A 22,695-nucleotide genomic window follows, 5' to 3' on the forward strand; every position below is an offset into this window, starting at 1 on the left:
CCTCATAGATGTCAACGGGAAACTCTTAATAAAAAGACACTTTGATAATAGACTGTACCTGTGATTGCCACCTTTTTATTTAAAAAAAAAAAACAAAAACAAAAACAAAAAAACCACCAAAACATGACTAGGTGATGAAATGCAAGAATCAGGTTGGATTTCTGTGTAGCAAATACTTAGTATATAGTATCTCTGTGTTCTGATTTCCAAAGAGGTATCACATGTCAGTAGCTACTTCTAGCTTATGCTGTGTGGCAAGTAGCTGTTTTCACCAAGGCAGAGAAGGACCAGCCTTCCTGATTTTCACCCAGGACTGAAGCTTTATAGCATGCCTCTGGGGCAAGGTTTTATGTCCACACTGCCTGGCCCCTCGAGTGTTCATACTGAGTTTAGAATGTTCTCTTTCTCCATTAGCCAGACATCCCTTTAGAAAAAGATACGGCCCTCACTTGTGCTGCTTCTTTGCCACTCTTAATATGAAATAAAGAAGCTATTTACTTCCCATTATTTGAAGTAATTGCAGAAAGAAACTAATCTGGAGAGAGGAGTGACTGTCCAGGCAGTGAAGAAGACGCAGCCTGTTAGGGGCTTGGAATATTCTGAGGGGGCTTTCTGAATCAATTTCACTGAGGCGTGGTTTTGATGTTGTTAAATTCAGGCTACTGCGGAGTTTGATGCCTCTGTTGGCTTATTTTTTATTTTTATTGGGGAGAGTGTGTTGATGGGGGAGGAGGGCCTGGTGTACCATAGCTAGACCAACACCTTATGATCAATTTGTTAGTTAATTTCATGTGAATGGGGCAAATCAGTTCTCTTTCATCCCCCCTGGCGCTGTGATTCTGTGAGTCTAAGATGGAAATAGCTGTTTCAGAGGAAAGACAATTCCATGCAAATCATATTGGCTGGAGTTTCAACTGTATTAGTGGCCTGATGCCTTATTTTTCCTGAGCTCAGAAATAATGAGAGAGCAAAGCTACGGCCAAGTTGTTCACTGGAGGGCTCTTTCCATGAAAATAGATATTACTTCTTTTTTTTCCTCAGCAATTGAGCCTTTGTTCCTTCTAAAAGCAGTTGTCATGAACTCCTCATTACCATTTTTCTTAATGTGATAAGTGTAAACTACAAGAAAGCTATCATGTTTGAAAAGCTATGGCAGCCTTTAGAAAGGAACGCTGACGCCTGGCATAAGTCTTTAAAAAGGCTTAGACTGGGGATTGCAGCAAATGTATCCTCTTGCCTCCCTGTGCCTGGACTTGTCTTTTACTTACAGCAGAATCCGTGTTGCTACATCTGCAATCTCTGTCTGTCCCGCAATGTGAGATCAGCAAATGTCTTGGGTGATTTCTGGAACGTGGTAGCAAGTCGATAGCAAAACTGTTTCTTTTCTTTTTTTTTTTTTTTTTTAATTCAACTCTGACAGGTTTATTTTAGCTCTACTTTTGTTTTTTGTTTTTTTTTTAACTTTTTTTTCAACGTTTATTTATTTTTGGGACAGAGAGAGACAGAGCATGAACAGGGGAGGGGCAGAGAGAGAGGGAGACACAGAATCGGAAACAGACTCCAGGCTCCGAGCCATCAGCCCAGTTAGCTCTACTTTTGAATGATAACTAATAATTGTTATCTTATACCCATTCCAATTATGAATACTCTGGTTACCTAGAGCCAGCCGCAACCCTGTACCTGGACCTGCTCCAGCTACCCGGCTCTTACGTACGTTGCAGAGAGCAAAACCATAATAATGTTTTTTGGATGAATGAAATTAAATGTAGATCATTAAAGATGGTGTTGGGGGAGCAGCCAATGAAAGTATATAAATTTTGTCAAATTGGTTTAGCTGACCTGGAGGTAAAGGAGCATATTAGAGCTTAGCCATAAAGAATTCTTTCATTAGGCGCTCCCAGGTGGCTCGCTCAGTTGGGCGTCCGACTTCAGCTCAGGTCATGATCTTGCAGTTTGTGAGTTCGAGCCCTGCGTCAGGCTCTGTGCTGACAGCTCTGAGCCTGACCCTATTTCCAATTCTGTGTCTCCCTCTCTCTCTGCCCCTCCTCTGCTCACACTCTGTCTTTGTCAAAAATAAAGAAACATTAAAAAGAATTTAAAAACAGAATTCTTTCATGTTATGATGATAGCATGTGTCATGCTATCCGGTGAAGTTGCTTGGGAAAAAAATGGCTATAATATTATATTATAGTTTAATTTTTTTAAGGTTTACTTATTTTTGAGAGGGGGTGTGTGAGAGAGAGAGAGAGAGACACACAGGGTGTGAGCAGGGGAGGGGCAGACAGAGAGGGAGACACAGAATCTGAAGCAGGCTCCAGGCTCTGGGCTATCAGCACAGAGCCCAATGTGGGGCTCGAACTCACAAGCCGTGAGATCATGATCTGAGCCAAAGTTGGACGCTTCACCGGCTGAGCCGCCCAGGCGCCCCTGTATTACATTTTAAATGATGGTCATTTGGATGTAGTCGATGGCAAAACAATTTGAAACACAAGAATTAGAAACTGGACATCGAACTCTAAAAATCACTTTTGAAAAAGAGTAGCAGTGTCAAAATTAGCTTATGGCTGAAGGAAACAAGTTCCTGGCTTAGAAAGGTTGAGTTGCGCCCAATGTGTCACCATGGTGGTCTGCCCACCTGTTGCTAGAGGTTTCTCTGTGGACTGTGTGCGTAGAGTGGCTGAAGTGTAACTGCACATGGCCGTACACATCCCCGTTACACTGAGTGAACGAAATGCAACTCCTCGCATCGGCCGTGGCAAGAAGATGGATCGATTGTCTGAACGAACACATGGTGTGGCCATGGGGTCACTGATCACCACGCCCCCCAACTGTAAATTAGAATTAGGCCCTTTAAAATGTTTTTTAATGTTTATTTATGAGACAGAGAGAGACAGAGCACAAGGAGGGGTAGAGAGAGAGGGAGACACAGAATCCGAAGCAGGCTCCAGGCTCCAAGCTGTCAGCACAGAGCCCGATGAGGGTCTCAAACTCAAAACCGCGAGATCGTGACCTGAGCTGAAGTCGGTCGCTTAACCGACTGAGCCACTCAGGTGCCCCTGGAGTTAGGTCCTTTTAAGATAGAACCCTGGTTGGGGGGGGGGGGGGGGGCGGGCAGGATGAAGGCAGCAGTCTAAGGTGCACCTTGTGCATGTATAGTCCTGGGGCCGATGGAGAAAATTTCCAGATTCCCTGAAACAACTGCCGGCCCTGAAGAGCTTTAACTAAAGCAGTCAGCTATTTATTTGAAGACAAAAATACTGTCAGGATTTTTTATAACATGTCAATGAAATCGTAACTTAGTGTTAGAAACTTTTAAAACAATTAGCCTTTTTCTTACTTTTTTTTTTCCCTGGTGGATTGCATGATGTGTCGGCCTATCGTTGGGAAGTGATGTTTCGTACGACAGTTGAATGTACGCTTCTTCCCTACCGGCACTTGCACAGAAATCAGAGATGCAGTCTCAGGAGACTGTCTTAAGACCATTCCAAAGAGAAGAGTGTCCATTCAGTTTCATGGACCAGCATTTTGGCCACTTGAGAGGCTTGGCAGGAGCATCGGCGATCAAGCCCAGAAAAGCCCACCGTTGTTGGACTTTGCAAGAGCTGAGCAAACAGACGAATTGGGCTGTTAGCTGTCTCACCGCGAGCCAGAAGGCCCTCCACAGCCCTCCTTCCCCACTGTCCCTGGGACAGTGATGGACTTCCTTAGCCAGTGTGCTCAGCCGTGTTTGCATGTCACGTAAAACAACAACAATAACAGCAAAGCCTGCTCTTTCCGATTCAGTTTTGCGTCAGAAATATCCTCGGCTGTACCGAGACGAAGAATACGATCAAAGGTTCACGGAAGGCGGTGCGGTTGGTCCTTAACCTCCCTCCCCTGCCTCTCTAGGAATCCCTTTTCTAGCACCCTGGGCACAGGCCCCCTTGCCTTTAGAGATGCGCCCCCATTGCCTTCTAAAGCAGTAGGCTCCGTGGTTGAAAAGGCCACATGAATGGAAAATCTTGTATAGTTTGAGCTAACATTGGTTCCCCGGTAACTTCTCCCTAAAGGACGTAGTCCTAACCTCTTGGTCCACAAAGCCGGTTCCAAATCTCTCCCATATGAGAGCCCTTAGGCTCTCTCATATTTGAATGCACTTCTCAGACCTCCCCTCTTCTGTAGACTAAATGTTCTCTTTAAAAATGTTTCTTTTAATGTTTGTTTATTTTTGAGAGAGAGACAGAGCGTGAGAGGCAGAGGGACAGAGAGAGAAGGAGTCACAGAATCCGAAGCAGGCTCCAGGGTCTGAGCTGTCAGCACAGAGCCCGACTCGGGGCTCGAACTCAGGAGTGTAAGATCATGACCTGAGCTGAAGTCGGATGCTTAACCGACTGAGCCACCCAGGCGCCCCCTAGACGTTCTCTCTTAAAGTGCATTTATACCTGTAATGAGCCTTCCAAGCTCTTACAGTTCTAGCAGTCATCCCTGTTAAGAGAGCGCAGTATTCCCAGGCTCCTGCTGAAATGAGCCATCCAGGATGGCGTTCTGTTTCAGATGTGGCCTGTCCCATACAGCGTACTATTGTGTGCAATCAACGATCGTCTTCTGCACTGGAGGCAGCATACGTACCTTAATATCACCTGTGTCGGCATTGGTTCTTTTGGCTGCTGAATCCCCTCAAGTTTGCTTCGGGTCAACTAAAATCCTTGCATTTTCATCCCATGAATCACAGCTAAGTCAGGTGGGCTTTCTCATTCTGCAATTTTACACTTGGTTTGCAGAACATAATTGCAGTTTTCATTTACCTCTGTTACAATTCATCTTATTGGCTTCAGGCCAGGTTTGCAACGTGTTTCTGAATTTTGATATTCACAGTTTAGTGTCACCTACAGTTTTGATAAGCACGCATGTTGTATGTCCTTATGTTGTTGATTAAATGAGATAGTGCTTCTGAGTATCTCTGTCAATCAGAAGGCCCAATAACAAGTAAGGCACTATTATCATTAAAACTGGTAAACAAGGAAGGACCACAAATGGCAGAGCCTTAGGAAATGCCTCTGGAGGCTGCCTTCTGGGTTGACCTTATTTACTCAACAATTTGTGTAAGTTTATTCAGCTTAGGGCATGTTAATGCGCCTTGCACATCTCCATCCTTAGCTGTAGGAGTTCTGCGTGAGGTTTGGTAAATGCCTCAGTGGGGCCAAGATGTACTGTGGCAATCCAGTCTTCCAACTAGGTCCTCATTTCCCGGGTGGTATCGATGTGCTAGATTGTGGCCTGGTCAGGGTTAAATACGCCCTTGAACCCGAAGTAAGCGGGATATTTTGTAGGAGCATCTTTAGGAGAAAACAGTCTGGGAAACACAGTGTCTATCCTGGGAGGGCCCAGAGGGGAGGGAGAGAGAGACAGAGAGAGAGAGAGAGAGAGAGAGAGAGAGAGAGACCAGTAGCTCTTCCCCTGCACCCTCCTTCCTCGCATGGGTACTTTTACGACCCTGGCCAAAGGGCTCCAGCCTCCAGTCCTTGTCCTCCCAGGGCCTGCCGGGAAGGAGAGCCGGCCAGGAGGAGCAGGTGCACGTCTCTGCAGGGGCTGCCTGCTGGGAGGCCACACTGGGAGTGGCAGCGTGTGCGGACTCCTCTCCCGGCTGAGTGCTGGGCTCCCTCCGGGGGCCCACCCCTCGGCCCGCCTCAGCCCCGTGGTCCATTTCCTACCGAACAGCCCCACTGCTGCTACAGGTGTCTGTGCGGATACTCTCCCTGCCTGGCTTCCCTCAGCCAGTTAGCAGGCGACAGCGGATTGAGGACTGAGGAATGGTTTGGCTGCTGTTCTCCCGAGGCCCAGTTCCCTGGACAGGCCCTGCCAGGGACACCAAGGGCCCTTGACCCTTATTGCCTGGCTACCCTGATGCCTAACTCCACCTCAGCCCCCATTTCTGCCTCTTCAGAGAGCTGCTGGGGCTCATGGATACAAAGGTTCGAAATCATTCATTCAAGCAAATTAGGTTCTCTGGTAAATTATTAACATCCCCTTACCCTCCCCACCGCCACCCCCCCCCACACACACACACGTGGTTTTGCTCAGGAGGAAGGGGGGCACTTTGGCTAAAGAAGCAGATTTGACTCTCCAGTGAACATACCTCATTCGCCTGGTCGGGGCACATGGGCTGAGCTCACGAGTCTCAAGTTTACGTTCATTTTGGGGAAAAGGGGGTGCCGATGTTCCTGCATCCCGAGGCCCCGGAGGCATGGCAGACTGCGCTGTGTATATGTTTACTATCCTATTACACTTCCCGGAACGAAAAACAGAAGGAAAAGTATCCCCTCCCCCAGTGGAAGTTGGAGTCCAAGGTCATTTCAGTCCAGGCCTCTGTGAAAATCAACTCCGGCCTGATTTCGTGGCTTCGTCTATTCAGTCGTACTTGTAATTTAAAAGCATTCAGCTGTTCCCACTTACTGGTACTTCCCAAGCTACACTTCTGTTCTTAGCATTTCAGCAAGGGGAAGGGGGAAGGTGGACAGAGCCCCTCTCATCTGGAGCCGCGGACGGAGCCTGAGCTACCCATCTGCTGGGCTCATGCTGGCAATGCTCTAGCTCTGCTCGCGGGCCAAGTGGCCACGAACCTTGCCTTTGACACCGTGTGCTTCCCGTAACCTTGCACGCGCATTAGCTCCCTTTCTCCTGTGGCCCGGAGCGGGCAAGCAACTTGACCGGGCTCACTCGGGTAGCTTTTGGCCAAACTCAGACATGAGTTAAGCTCTCCTTACTCTTCGTCCGGGGGTCTTTTAGGGATCTTTCTGATTCTAGCAACAACAACAATGAAATATGTGAGATCCCACCTTTTATTCATTAAGATGGTTATCTGAAAAACGAATCATCTCTTCAGTTAACTCTTCGAGGTAAGGACCTGAATATTTATGTTATGCTTTTTAGCCTAAATATACGCACTCAGGAGCGCACACACACGTACGTGTGTGCACACGGCTCGCGAGGTGGTTAGCACATCCAGCAGCATGAGCCCTTCTGAGGAAGGTTCTTGACTTTGTATCCTTTCTAGATCCCAGTGACTAATGCATAATGACTACGCACTACAAGTTAGTAGAGCAAAATGCGGGGAATTCACCAAGCAGACCCCGCCATTTACTAATTGTGTGGCCTTGGACAAGTCACGTCACCTCTTTGTGTCTCCAAAGGAGTATGATAGTGACCCCTGCCTCTTTAGTTTGTAGTACCAAAAGACCGAGTGTGGGAAATAAGCATCTGGTGCACGGTAAGCGCTTGGTGAATCTTGGTATGGTTATTATTCTTCTTATCAATTCGGTTATGATTCTTATTATTAATCCATGCATAGAAACTGTAGATGCTAATAACAGCATCTCATATTAACCAGGTACCACGTACCAGGCACTGGAGATACGAAGTTGAATAAGACAAGGCTTGGGACAACATCCTAGTTATTACAAATAACAGCCAGTCGGACAGCTCCGTGTTAGATGAGTATGGGATGCATTTGAAATTAGGAGAGTCTGGAATCCAGACCATCTTCTGCTCCTCAGCCAGTGGCACACCCAGCTTGTGTGTCTAAGTCCAGCAAAGTGATTCTACCCACAAGTTGTTTTGGATCCGTTAGCGTCTTAGCCATGAGCCATCGTACGGATAATATGGTGGAGAAATAATCATTGGTGGAAAATTGGGCCTTTTCTGATTTTGCTGGGTTTGACTGTGAAGTCTTCAGATCACATTAATTTAAGCATCTGCCCCATTGTTAGAAATTACATAGAATGCTCTGTTGCCTGTGAAACCTATTCTTTGTCCAATACTGAAAGATAAAAACGTCATTGCTTACTTAGTTCTTTCTCCATTAACTTAACCATGTTAGTCGACTTTACAATAACAGTCAACCTATCTGGTGTAGTGGAAAGGATGTGTGCTTTGGAGTCCCCAGCATTCACTTACCACTGCCCAATGGGAAGACGAGTCCCTGCTTCATTTCTTTCTTGGGGAGGATCGAAGGCGTTACAGAGCAGCTTCACGCGCATGCGTGTCTGTGTGTGCGTGTGAGATTTTTGTTGTTAGTGGAGGAGTGACGCTTGGTGTTAAGCCTGGGTGGTCAGCACTGGAGCCTGATGAATAGGTAGGCTTAGGACAGTTGGATAAGGGTGCACGGGTGTTCTTATCTTGGGAATAGCAAGAACATAAAAATAGATTAATATCCTTCGAGTGTGAATGAAAAGGATGACAGTGGAAAATCTGCTGTGAGCTCTCCACACCTTACGGGTCTAGCTCATTTTGAGAAGTGAAAGAGCTTGCTCCAACGTTCCTTGCTGAAGATATCCTTTCAGGAAATTATATTCCTTTCAACTGCATCCTCCCTACCTTAATCAAATGCATCGGTGGTAATATGCAATAGGCTTGCCGTTTCATGAAATCTCGCGTTTCAAATACAGAGAATCAGTTTTACTCGATGGTGCACTCTGGGGGTAATTCGATATCATCCGATTCCACCATCGAGTAAATTCAGATGACCTGGGGGAGAAGGTACATCTCTGAGGAAGGAGTTCATCCTTCCAGGCGTATGAAACACCTTTTAATAAGCCCAGAGGCACACCTCTAAAGCCAGTGGTGGAAAGGGAAATAACTAAGCCTCTCATTGATTGAGGCATACTCCCCAGTTGCCGATAAGAGACAACGCTTCTTATCCCAGGCTAGGGCTTACTGCCCCTTCGTTAGCTCGGGCCAAATTAGGACCTGTATCTTGTAAATGGAACTAATTTTGGAGAAGACCAGCCTTAATCAGGAAAAATAAAAAAACACATCTAAAATTTAAAGGAAATCATTCAGTAACTAGAACTCGACTTTAAACTGTTGTCACACAGAGTTACTTTGGACCAGTTTTGATGAATGCATAAACAGCATTTGTCAGGAACGTGATCAATTGCATACAAATGCACAACTCAAAACCACTTGAAAATAGTCTCTCTCTTAAGTAGGTTAAGCATCCCCTCTAAATCTTGTATGCATCTTTAATGTCCTTAGCGCCTCCTGTTAAATAGTGCGAGGTAGAACCCAATCTGTGTCAGCCCTTGTCTGAATCATACTTACAAATTCGGCTTCAGCGCTGCACTGTGAATGAACCTGTGAAGTATCTCCTTGCATTACTGCTCTTCATACATCAAAGACTCTTTTTGAACTGGGTAATTATAGAAGGAAAAAAAAAAAAACATGTTTTAGTGCTACCTGAGAGTTCTTATTAATATTACCTTTGAAATGACTAATTATGTTACCCATAAAGATTGGGGGAAAGTATTATGTAACTGACTCATTAAAAAAGGCCTTTCATAAACTTTGATCCTCTCCGCTCCTCCCCAAAGCTCTCCTTTCTTTCCATTATGGCACTGATTTTTATGTTGGATGTTTATATACCAAAATGTCTGATGAATACAACACACGCGGGTGCCCTCCCGTTTCACAAACTTTGTCATAGCTGGTGCCGGGATGTGAAGCATGTGATTTAATTATCCTTCCTCTTTGGGTACAGTGTGTCGGCCACGAGCCCTATGACTCCGGTAAGATTTGAACAGCAACTCTTTTCAAACCGAGTGTTTGAAGGCATCGGGAAGGTGCCCCTGCTGATAGCGGAGAGCGGGAGCCCGAGGGGCTCCTCCTACTTTGGAGACTTGGACTCGCAGACACCCTGTGGGTACGGCTAGGCGGAACGGTGCCGCCAATTTCACAGGAACCTTCTCGAGGAATGAGAAAGAATTCTCGGCTGCCTCTTCTTTGCCTGAGAAGAGCAACGGCGCGTGCCCAATCTGTGTCCAGAACGCAGGTGGCGACAGTGCTGCCCTCCCCCTGAGCTGCCAGATCACACCCGCTGCAGGAGACCGGGAGTGAGAAGAGCCCCAGGCAATCAGGAGTCCTTCCTGGGAGCACCTCAGATAGTTGACAGAATGCAGAACTCAAGCCTTAGAAGAAAAGTTGAAGGTTCCCAACGAATGAACGAACAAGCTGCAAATGTCTCAGACTAGAGAAGAGGCGACACCAGGGGACAGGGTTGCTGTCTTCCAGCAGCTGAGGGCTTGTCATGCGAAGGAAGAGGGGACATGTTCTGTGCAGTTGCAAAGTACCATCCGTAGGTAGAAGCCCCTGGGAGACAGGCGTTTGGCTCACGACCAGGAAGAATAGTGTGATCGAGCTGTGTCACGTGGGACAGGCAGCGTCAAGCGTTAGTGAGCTCCCTGTCACTGGCACTGTGCAAGTGGGTGTTGGATGGCCCTGCGTGTCACAGGTAGGCTTCAAGCACGGGTATGGGGCAGGGGGAATGGAGTGGATGAATTTCAGTTCCCCTGAAAACACCTAGGCCGACTAAGTCAGTAAGTATTTATAAAGGGCCCTGCTATATTGAGTGCCAAGAAGGTATTTGATTTTCTCAATGCCCCAAAATAAAGTTGCTTTGTTTTTCCTCACCAGGAGATGACCCATTCCTGGCCTGCTCCTCTCACTGCCATGCATACTTCTGGAAACTCTGAGAAGAACACACTTTCCATCCCAGGACAGGTCAATTCTCTTCCTTCCTCCATTTTCCTTTATCTTAGTTTAATTGTACCGGTCTTCCAGTTGGATCCTTAAAAATAAAAGTGGCCTTGGTGCTCTGGTGCCCTATAATCTAGACTTCCTCTTGCCCCTTGGGATGTTGATAGAAATCTTGTTTTTACCGAGAGTCTCCAGGACCATATACCCCCAGACACTGGCTTGTGTGGTGTACTACCTAGAACACAGCCACTGTCCACATAGATGATGTAGCAGCAACATCCAAGACTTTAAAAAAATTTTTTTTAATGTTTATTTCCTTTTGAGAGAGAGAGGATGAGGGGCAGAGAGAGGGAGACACAGAATCCGAAGCAGGCTCCAGGCTCTGAGCCGTCAGCACAGAGCCCGACGCGGGGCTCGAACCCACGAACTGTGAGATCATAACCTGAGCCAAAGTCGGACGCTCAGCCGACTGAGCGACCCAGGTGCCCCCATCCAAGACTTTTTAATCAAAAAAAAACACAAAAACAAAAAACAAAAAACCTATCCTCTTCACCCTAATGGATCGATTTTCAATTTTGTATATCACCTTCCAGTCCTTGCGCACAAGCACACAGATCTTTACACGCCAACACATCATATTGACAGAACTTCTTTTACAGTGCTATTGTCAAATGTTTCATTTTTTCCCCTCACCTGCTCCCAGTAAGAATTTTCTCTCGCCATCAGTTTCTAAAATGCCTAAGTAACCATGGCTATTCTAATAGCACACTTTAAAAGAAAAAGTAATGTCTTTCTCCCGTCCTTCCTTCCATCCAATTAACCATCCGTTCATCCATCCATCCATTTATTCAGAAACCATTTTCTGAGGACATACAACAGACTTAAAGTTAGGGGTGAAGAAAAACCCTCTACATGTTATGAGCTAAATGACAAAGCAATGTAGAAAATGTCTTCATAGAGAATGAAAGGTTCCGAGAACCACTTTGAGGGGCAGAGAAGGGCCCAAGAGAAGAACACTCCATGCGGAAGAACAGGACGGGCAGAGGCACGGCGAGATGAGGGGTCACGGTGCGATCCATGCTGGCATGGTCTCGAGGGGCTGGCTCAGAGTCGTGTGATGGGAGGCGGACAGAGACGAACCCCTGGCCAGCAAGTGCATCTCTGTGAAAGACCCCGAGTGCCAGCCAAGGAGGTAGACTCCGAAACCCAGTCAGATCCTTCAGTGTTTAGGGCCATGAGTTCAACAATAACATTGGCCTAAACTGCGTTCAGTTATCCCCTCCCACCTGAGAAAGGGGTCAGAAGTAAGTGAGCAGCAACCCTCTCTGTCCGTGTCCGGTGTGTGTCATCCCCTCCTGTAAACCCTCCTTAGGCCGCCCTGGACTGGCGTCCTCCTCCCTAGCATCCTGGCCAAGGGATCGGCTGAGCCGCTCTGGACGTTGAATCCAACGCACTGATACAGCAATTGCATTGTTTTCAGCTGCGTTCTCCAATTTTAGAGATAATCCGTGCAAGTTGCGATTTTGACATTTACCAGTGTATACAATAGAACCGGTTGTTTAAACGGGCTTTTGTAGTAAGTGCACAATTTGGAATCAGGCGCGATTCGCATTTTCTGCCAATTATCTGTGCTCCCATCGACCCCATGATAAAGGTAGAAGCGACTGGGATAAAATGGTGAGACCGGGATGGCTACACACCCACTCTTTTGTTTCACTTGGTTCCTGCCAAAACATTGGTCTGAAAGAAAAGTACATTTTAAATAACGGTAATGCCATCAACGACATAATGCCTGTGACATGCCTTGCCGCGTTCTAAGCAGATAATATCTAGTAAATGATTCATTCCTTCATACCCAAAGAGATTGGTAATTTGACTCTCCCTAATACACAGAGGAGGAAACTGAGGCACAGAGTAACGTAATGTGCCCCGAATGACCCAGCTAGTCAATCAGGGAACCAGCCTTTAGATTCAGGTGTTCTGGTGATGTGTTTATTACACAGATTTACAGATGCCTCGGTTTAAATTTCATCTTCCAAAACGCGGACACATACAGTAAAAACATGTGACTGGGGTGAGTCCCCTTTCCTCAGTGCTTGCACCGGAACTAGGTGACAGCACCCTCCCAGAAAGCATCTATTTCGTACAGACGTGATAGAGTTTGCACAGCCGTATAGGTTCTGTCTTATTTGCCTTCGGAGCTACAGACGTGGCTGCTTTTAATCCTGGCTCTGCCGGTTGCTGGCGAAGTGGTCCCATTCAAGTTCTTCTGAGCCTCAGTTTCCCCATCTGTACCATCTGAGTGGAGGTGTGTGCACGTGCGCACACGTGTGGGTGCGTGCTGTATCCTCCCACTGGATTTTTGGGTCAAAGAGTCTGTGATTCTGCAAACTTACAAAGGCAGACACCGTTTAAAATTCCCAACTTACTGAAGTTTACTTATCCATCCCCAATTGAAAGTGCCATGTTTTTTCAGAGAGAATGGAAAAAACTCACAAGGAAGGGAATACCTTGCTCAGCAGAAGTGAGGGAGCTAATAGTGTCCCCAGGGGAAGTTCAGTCAAGGCTTCGTGGAGGTAATCAAACTCCAGACAGAGGCTGGCACTCTACAACCTGTGGGCTTTTAGGTTTTTTAAACGGTTAGGATTTTCAAAAGAAAAAGAATGTGAATATTGTTACGAGTATTAGGAGTTACGTGAATGATGTGAAATAACACGGGTGATATGAATTCAAATTTCAGTGTCTGTAAACCAACCTGTCTTGGAATCCAACCACACAAATTTGTGGCAGAGTTGAATCGTTATGACAGAAGACTGCATGCCCCCCAAAGCTTAAAATATTTAGTATCTGGCCCATCGCAGGAAAAGTTGGCCAATCCCTGCTCTAGAATCTAGATCCTATGGGAGCCTCTCATTGTAGGATGATCAAGGCTGTTATTTAAAATAGCCTCGGGGTGCCTGGGGTGGCTCAGTCAGTTGAGCAGGCCATGATCTTGTGGTGGGTGGGTTCAAGCCCCGCCTCGGGCTCTGTGCTGACAGCTCAGAGCCTGGAGCCTGTTTCGGATTCGGTGTCTCCCTCTCTCTCTGCCCCTCCCCCACTCACACTGTGTCTCTGTCTCTCAAAAATGAATAAACAGTAAAAAAAATTGTTTTCAATAGCCTCACAGAAGTTTGTGAACACAACTTGGCATCGTTATCGTCTATTACTAAAATTACTTGTATGACATATCTATGAGCAAAATTCACAGATTGAAGTCAGACATTTTTTTTTTTTAATTTTGGATTATGTGCATCAACAATTATTGCATGAAGAATGCAAATTTTTTCCCACAACCAAGCCATTTCCGATCAGGGTTGGGTGTGTTTGTACAGTAACTTGGGTAATATCCAGAGGTGTTTCATTTTTTTGGAATTCTGTTTTTAAAAAGGGTTACCCAGCTTAACATTAAAAATGGTATCAGGAATACATAACTCCAGTGAGTCAAATTCAGTAAATAACATAACCCTTGAATTCGTGTCATGAGTCACTGCTCTGATGCTTTGAACAACTGACGGTTCCAGTCTAAAGTCCAGAATTCTTGGATGATGTTTAAAAATTCAGTCCAGATTTCTGGGACCGGTATGTTTCACTCTCTGATCAAGTATTTGGTCTACTTGACTTTTGACCTTGTCATTTGATTTCTAAGGGTACATGAGCCCAAACTTGCCCCATACAGTTGTGATGGAGTCCCTTTTAAAAAATAACAGGTAGACTGGGGCGCCTGGGTGGCTCAGTCGGTTAAGCGTCCGACTTCAGCTCAGGTCACGATCTCACAGTCTGTGAGTTCGAGCCCCGCATCGGGCTCTGGGCTGACGGCTCAGAGCCTGGAGCCTGTTTCAGATTCTGTGTCTCCCCCTCCTTGCCCCTCCCCCGTTCATCCTGTCTCTCTCTGTCTCAAAAATAAATAAACGTTAAAAAAATTTTTTAATAAATAAATAAAAAATAACAGGTAGAATTATTGGTGTATAGTTAAGGACATACAAATGGTTAACCACTCATTCTGGGAGATGAGGTATTTTGGACGATTGAAATTCTTGGATAACTAAAGGCTGGCCTTCCATAGGAGTCATGTAATACGAATCTTTCTGAGATGTAATTAATATTTTTCTGACTTCTTATAAAAATTATACTGAACACGCTTTAGTCTTTCTTGATAACTTAGACATCATGATGAGCGCTGGCGATTGAACTATGCTGTAATACTGTACTGAACCGTAATTATGCCCTCGGGAGCTATTAAGATGGGTAGGAATGCCTGCCTCCGTATTAAGTGGCCATAGACTCTTGTGCTTTTTACGTTCTGACTTTGTTGTGCCTCTGGTACTGTTTTCCCCTTCCCCACCATCTATGATTTGCTAAGGAGTGGAATCAAATGGCCAAGCTTATTAGAGTTTTTCGTCAGAAGTCAATTCTCTATCAAGTGAGGGTAGAGAAATCTTTGAGCAGCAATCTGCATGGGCTTTGTGATAGCTCTTCAGTTGAGAAGCCTTTTCCATCTCTTGTGGAGTTTATGGTAGTCTTCTGGAGTGACGATCTTGCTGGAAGGGAAGTCTCCCGGGCAGCAGAATCACGCGAAATAGGTAGCAGAACTCGCTTTCCGTGAAAGGACAGTGTTACTGTTCTTGATTGCTTCTCTCAAAGACAAATGATGCTGCGATTCTATTTTTCTTCTATAGGGTGGCAAGATTCAGCTTCACGAGTGGATTACTTACAACGGTGGTTGACATAACTGACTCTTGCGTTTACTTGAATTCACGGTCTCCCTTTCGAGGCTCTTGTCTCGCAGTCAGGATTCTCCCTTCCATCCGCACGGTGTCGTGCGCGCCCTGTACGTCATTGCGGTGCCTCTGCCTGCCAGTTTCGTCAGGCGCCACGCAGGTGTGCCGTGCTCCCCGAAAGCCCGCTGTGTCTACATCTGCGTTTCTCAAAAAACAGTGAATGAATTGTGTGCGGGATGCCTTTCAAATCAAATTCAAATCCCTTTAAATAATGTGCTCCACTGACATATTTCACATCGCTTCCCATACTTCACCAAATTTGTAATGAAGTCTTAAGAACCCTTCTCTTGTGAAAATGAGACCCACCTATCGCACACGTGTCACAGCGAAGGTAGAAAACTGGAGTGGTTACTATAAAAAGGAGGAACCGAGCACATCTATTAATTACGGTCTTGTTTACGCTTCTCCGAAAACCATGATCATTTGTTAGTTTGAACCAGGGCCCCTTTACTTCCTTAGAGACATCATTGCCTAGCTAAGTGAGAAATTAAACACTTGAATTTCACACATGTGGGTCATTTGTTCCCACGTTGTACACATTTCCAAATAGACAGCGGTCTTAACTTACAGTTCTGATGAAATGGCAGTTATGGTCATGTTGCAGCAGGTTCGACTAGCAAATGTTTATCCTTCGAATAGAGCTCTGCACAGAAGCCGGATTACTGGAATCGTTAACAGTGGTTCTCTTTGTGCAAACATTAGTCAAGTCCTATCTTCAACGATAACAGATACGCGTCCTGTTCCCTTTGTATCATTGTAACTAATATTTGTGTTATGTGTGTTCTTCCTTATAGGAATCCCAACATCTGACCCCAGGATTCACCTTACAAAGTAGGTGTTTTCAAAAAGAATTCTTCTCAGTCCAAACGTTCATGGCCTCTCCCCCTCCCCCACTTTCTTCTCATTCCTACTTAATATCATAAAATATGGATTAACAATAGCAAAAAGTCATACTGTGATGCATCCAGGCGGCTCCTTTATTTTATTCATGTGTTATTTGTGACGGGATGCCGTGAAAACATGTAACTGGAAGGGCTGCACGTGTGAAGACCAGTTGCATTGAGACTGATCGTTTGACAGGGGGAAACACGGCTAGTAATTGTGTGTGCCTTTCTTTTCAGAGTGGAGCGACCCGACCGGCAGAGCTTCTACAAAGTCAGTACCGCTCGAGTCGTAAGTACTTTGGTTTCCAAAACAGGCTTCTTCGGGGGCATCTGGCAAGGGAACGGTGCCTCGGTGCTGAGCGAATCTTGTTCTCTGTCCTGCTCCTTGACAATAGGAACCTTGACTCCTAATAATACGGAGTTCAGTTAGGGAGGAGAATGAGATTGCCCACAATAAGCGAGTCACAGTAAAACTGAACGAGATCACCATTAGACTCTGTAATGATGTAAATACAGGCTGGACTGGTACCTGGAGTAGGAAATCAACTATGATTCTTGACTGGTTGTTTGAACATTGTGTAACTTCAGCTGCAGGCATCCTTAGACACAACATTCCGACACCCCGACTAGGGAGGGGAAAGGACACGTCTCGGCAACCATGTTTGCAGGTCTTCTGGGGACTGTACATTAAATGCAAACAAGGGCAGCCTGGAAGAGAGGGAATAAGAGATTACATGGCGCTGGGTTGAAGTTCAGAACGATTCACTCAGTGCCGTCTTCATTTCTTATTAATGTTAACTGAAGAAGGGGTATGGAGAAACCAATTTCCTCAGATTAACTGTTGTAGATTTTGTAATATCCATTTGTCCAAGAACGTATCAAGGGAGTATTTCTCTCACAACTTCTTTCATTCCTAATAATAGAAAATGAAAGTCGACTTTTCTATGTGAGTAATAGTCACCTTCTTGAAAATTTTTGAAATGAAATAATTTATGACATTCAAGTGGTCTAATGGCACACTTGAAGTGAATTGCTCACCTTTTGGAAGATCACGAAAAATTACATAAAACAACTGGGAATGACTCCCACATAGACCAAGGCTCTGCGAAAGTCAATGGCACGTCCACGTTCCTGGTTCCGTTTGACAGCAAAGCTCCCATCGCCAGTGCTCTTAGTTGGTTTTCTGGCCTGATTTGCGCCTTCTAATCAAGGTTCAATTTCAGCAACCAAGAATTCTCATTTAAAGAAGTGACCAAAAATAAGAAAGGGGAGAAAAAACTATAACCCTGAATTAAAGACTAAATTAGATGGAAACACAGAAATCAAAATCATTTTTGATATTGTTCATTTCAGTGTTTTCCATTCATCGCATTTTGACTTGCCCTTTCTCTTGTCATTCTAGTAAACAATAGATCTTATCCTCCTACCTTACCTCTCTCCCATTAAAATGTCAGTAAAATTCACACACACACACACACACACACACACACACACACGCACGGGCGTGCGCGCATGCGCACACGCAAGCACTTACGGAATCAACACAGGTTTCCAAACGTGAAAAAATTAAAAAAAAATATTTTTTCCCACTGTAAAATGATCCTACTCCTAAAGCAAGAGTATTAGGCTCCTGCTGTGAAATACGCTGATTTCCATACAGACCATAAAAGTCAATATTTCAATAGTTTGTAACTAACAGAAATAAACTCGGCAATTGTGATTTATAGTTAGAGGCTGCATTTCCAGAAAACAGTACTTCATAGCACGGGGGTATACTGTGTAATTCAATAGGACTAAGGTTCTCTATGGGAAGCATGGGTAAAACTGAAAAGATACAGAGTCGATTTTCTGAACGAGCCACTCTCTTTTTGGCTGCTGGATCTAAAGACCGAGCATTGTCCTTCAGACTTTGGCTGGAATAAGTTCCCTTCTTTATGGTAGGGTATAGGTTTAACAAAGGGACAGATAGAGTGATGGTAACTGTTTTTAATTGTTAGCTTCCAAACAGTTACCCACTTAGCCAGTACTATCACTCCCATATTTTACTACATTTTACTACAGTGTGATTTTCAAGCCAGCTTCTAGGATTTTCCATCAGGCAGGGTAATCCTCCCGGCAACTAAGAACATTCTGTGTGTAGACAGACGACGGGTAGCCCAAGTTTGGTGGGAAACAACGCCTCAGCTGGCCCTCCTGCAGGAGAGGCCCCTTCCCGAGGCCGGCGAACGTCCTGGACACGCAGTCACCACCTACAGTAAGACAGATGGGAGTCTTCTAAGCCGAATCCCTTAATTACTGGAATACTTTATTAGTTTTCCTCATCTGGCCTTCTTTTCTCCAGCTGAAGAAATATAGACCTTCCATTTGGGCCTGGACTATTTGGAAGAACTGCATGCACGGGCAGCAGGTTCGAGAACACTGATCCGAGTACGTGCGAATGCAACCTGGGAACCAGCCAGGCTCCGTCTGTGTTCTTGACAGCCGCTGCTCTCTCTGGGCCTGACCCCAGCGGTCTGACTGGCTTTTGGAGAACTGGGTCTTTTCCTCGCTTGGTAGATCTTATTGACAGACAGTGCTTTTTATGGGATGTCCGTCCATGAGGTGATATCCTGCCCGCTCTGGCTAGAACTCTCTCTGCCCGTTGAGGCAAGAGCGTTAGTCCCGAGTTTCCATCTCTGTTCATGGTAGTTAGAGTACTGGGGCGGGGGGAAGCACCGACCTAGGATTCAGAGGATGTGAGTGTAAATCATGGGGGTGCATGTATTTTTATTTCAAAATATACAGATAGAGTTCCTTAAGGGAAGTTAAGCAAAGTAATGAACAATGCATATACGTGTAAAGGTACACACGCAAATATTTGGCAGAATTCAAATGTAAACAGTTATATTTTTTAAACAAGTTATACTCTTTAGTAACTAGATTTAACAACACAAAAATGACTTTACCTTTAACCCTTAATAATCTCTGGAGGTGGGCCGCCTGGGTGGCTCAGTCGGTTGAGTGTCCGACTTCTGCTCAGGTCATGATCTCACAGTTCGTGAGTTCAAGCCCCGCGTCAGGCTCTGTGCCGACAGCTTGGAGACTGGAGCCTGCTTCGGATTCTGTGTCTCCCTCTCTCTCTGCCCCTAACCTACTCGCATTCTGTCTCCAGCTCTGTCAAAAATAAACAAACGTTAAAAACAACAACAAAAAAAAAATTAAAAAATAATTTCTGGAGGAAAGAAAAGCCAATTGTCTTTGTTTCCCTCCACGTCTGTGAGTGTTGGAACAGGCCTCACCCAAGGCTTCTAAAAGATCTATCTCCCAAAAGAGGGTGGGACATGGGCCTATGAGGGTCAAGTTGTATTTCTTGGGGCTCTAGAGTTGTATATTTGTACAGTGGTACCATATGCATTCTGCCTCTGAAAGATCCATTTATTTCAATTATGAGATTCAGGGATTGGATGTATACACTGGACAGTACGTTACTTTCTAGTTTCTTAATGAAGCCATTAAGGACTGATGGAGGAGAAAACTGAAACCAAACCCAAAGAACTTGGAGTTTCTTTGTTGAGTTAGACTGCTTCTTCTAGTGTGTAACATCTTGTCAAGTCCTTGTCGGTACAGTGGCTTTACAAAGATACTTGACCTCGTTGATCTTTTATGAGCCATCCTACATAGGAACGTGTAAGATGTGTTTGGTTGCCCTGAGAAGCATTTTCAGACAGCATCCGGGAACTCCAGGGTATCCATCTTGTCAGTCCTTGACGTCAGCTAATTTTGTGAATGTAGTGCCTTTGTTATAGTTGGTTGTTAGCGTCTGGACTCTGTCCAGTTGGAAACCATCCAGCCCCCCTTTTAATCAAGCAGCTCCTGTGTTTTAAGCCATGCTGTCTTGAATGCCTGGAGAGTTTCCATAAAAGCCCAATATGAAGGCAGATGTAGCCAAAGTGCTTTTCTTTCCTTGCCATAAAACCGCCTCTTTCACTTGTGTTAGCTACAGGTTTGAAAACCTCCCAGCCCTGGACCCAGAGACCTGAGGAAAGGCGTTGTGGACACAGACTAGTTGTGGCCAGTCTCAGTTTACCTGTGGGCGATGGCCTTGTACACCCCATGAACAAATCCTTGAATGTAGCCCTAGTTGAGAGGAGGGGGAATTACACCGTCACAAGAATGGCAGAGGGTCTCGGGCAATAATCATTGTGCTGTTGAGTGTGCACGCGAGGCCAGGGCCCAGGGCCCACGCCCACTGTTCTGACACACATCACCTCACTGTGCTTGCCAGCCATCCTGGAGGGGCTCTGGATTCTTTCCGTTGTTTCGTTGAGAAAAGCAAAGCCAAAATACGGCCCCTCCTCGTGAAGTGTGCGCAGTCCAGTGTGAAGACAAACTAACTGTGCACACTTACCTTGAACGGACACGTCGGCCGTGAGCGCACAGAGGGCCGAGTGAGTGATGCCGCTCCTTGGCAAGAGAGCCCGAACGCAGGCCTCTTCCTCCCACCACGCTGCCCTTCTTCGTGTACTCTCATGAGCTCAGGGATTTGGGACACCACATTGGGCATTTTGAACCTGGGAGACTTGTACGGCTGAAGTTAGTGGGAAGGAGTCCCCGATAAATTATAGCAAAACCTGATCAAAATTGCTTGAAATAAAGCATTATTTCTTTTTTTTTTAATTTTTTTTAACGTTTATTCATTTTTGAGAGACAGAGAGAGACCGACTGCGAGCAGGGGAGGAGCAGAGAAAGAGGGAGACACAGAATCTGAAGCAGGCTCCAGGCTCTGAGCTGTCAGCACAGAGGCGATGTGGGGCTCAAACTCATGAGCAGGAGATCGTGGCCTGAGCTGAAGTTGGACGCTTCACCGACTGAACCTCCCAGGCACCCCAATAAAACATTATTTCTAAACTCTTCTTTTTGTGGTAGGAAGAGTTCATTACCATAGAGAATAGAAAGATTATTAGAATGTTTTCCAGTTCATTATAACCACTAACAAGCATTACATTATTTCTTAGGTGACTTAAAATTTTTTTAACCAAAGAAAGAAAGAAAGAAAGACCCTCACATTCACCACCCTGCCCATCCTACCTAAATTTTTCTCGTTGAAAATGTTTGTTTTGGGGCACCTGGGTGGTTCAGTCAGTTAGGCGTCCGACTCTTAGTTTTGGGTCAGGTCACGATCTCACTGTTTGTGGGTTCGAGCCCCACATCAGGGTCCGTGCTGATGGTGCAGGGTCTGCTTGGGATTCTCTGTCTCCCTCTCTCTCTTCTTCTTCCTCTCTTTCTCTCTCAAAATAAATACGTAAACGTAAAAGAAAATGTTCGTTTTGAGAATGTGATTTGAGATTTGAGAATGGCCTGGGCTTACTGTGGAGCCTTAGTCCACATCGGTGGCAATTTCATATACTCTTTTATAAGTAGATGTTCGGTCTGCTTTCCGGATAAAGTTCTGGTAGCAAAGCGCCTGTGTAATGAGGCAGGGGGAAAAAAGGGCTGTGATTTTCTTAATCAGATGAACTCTTACTCAGAGTATGTGATTGGGTACTTGGAATTGGGGGATGTAGATGATCAGTTTGTGGCTTACAAGAGCCCAACTGAACTCTCCTGATAAACAGGTAAACTCGATGAGCTCCACCGCTTCCCGCCATTCCGGGTTTCACATCGAGACGTATGCCAACCCTTGCTTTGAACCTGTCTTGTGTGCCCTGCATCTCGGGGCTTTTGCCAACTTTTCCTAAGGACTTAATATTTTTTTGGACGTCCTCCACCACATCAGGGACAGCCACCTGGGAGCAGAGAAAACCAAATTTGGCAGCCTGTTCAAGCTGTGAATTAAAGGTAATTCACAGTTTGAAATGAATCAGCATGAGGTCCTTAAGAAGAGTAATCAGACATCAAGAGGATTTTATTTTGAGGATCGTATATTGGCTAATGTGACAACAAGCAATATTGGCATTTGGAGTGTTCGCGTGGAGAAGGGCCGAAGCTGCTGGTGCTTGACAGGCCCCAAGACTGCGAGGCAGGGCTCCTTCAGCGGGAGCTGTGGGTTTCTACTTGCCTGACAAAAGCTCAAAACACAGATGTTTGTGTTTTGTATTTTTTTTTTTTTTTTGCTCAGGTGGCATAAATCTCGAAAGATCAGAGTTGATCTGTGTGTTGTACGTGTGCCCAAGTTCATCTGCTTCTGGTGGATTGTGAGAATCTGTCATTAGAGGCAAACCTCTCTCTCTTTCTCTCAGACAAAAGTCAAGTATCTCTTTTTTTCTACCTGGTTTGCAGCAATATTTATTCACTCATTGAAACTTTGGTTCCCTTTCAGCAAAAACGCATTAAGCCCCTAGTCCGTAAAGCTCCAGGCGGAGCTCTGTGGTACATTGAGGATGAATCACCACACACCCCTCCCTGAAGGAGCTCCCAGGTTAGCAAAGGTTAGAGTTACACTGATAACACCAGTGCCTCAGCCAACCCGTATCTACTCAGTGCCCACTATGTGCCGGGCGCTTGGT

General features: G+C 45.5%; 1 protein-coding gene across 2 annotated transcripts in view; it reads left to right on the top strand.

The window, feature by feature from the left end:
- AFF2 (AF4/FMR2 family member 2) overlaps positions 1-22,695 on the top strand; it is a 280,441-nt gene that overhangs the window by 126,834 nt on the left and 130,912 nt on the right. For both annotated transcript variants that reach the window (XM_032592102.1, XM_030305099.1), the window contains 3 exons: positions 10,447-10,533; positions 16,121-16,157; positions 16,448-16,499. In XM_032592102.1, coding sequence (XP_032447993.1) covers positions 10,447-10,533; positions 16,121-16,157; positions 16,448-16,499 — 176 coding nt within the window. The remainder of the gene's footprint in view (positions 1-10,446; positions 10,534-16,120; positions 16,158-16,447; positions 16,500-22,695) is intronic.

Source organism: Lynx canadensis, chromosome X, assembly GCF_007474595.2.
Source record: "Lynx canadensis isolate LIC74 chromosome X, mLynCan4.pri.v2, whole genome shotgun sequence".
In the NCBI taxonomy this organism is placed as follows: Eukaryota; Metazoa; Chordata; class Mammalia; order Carnivora; family Felidae; genus Lynx; species Lynx canadensis.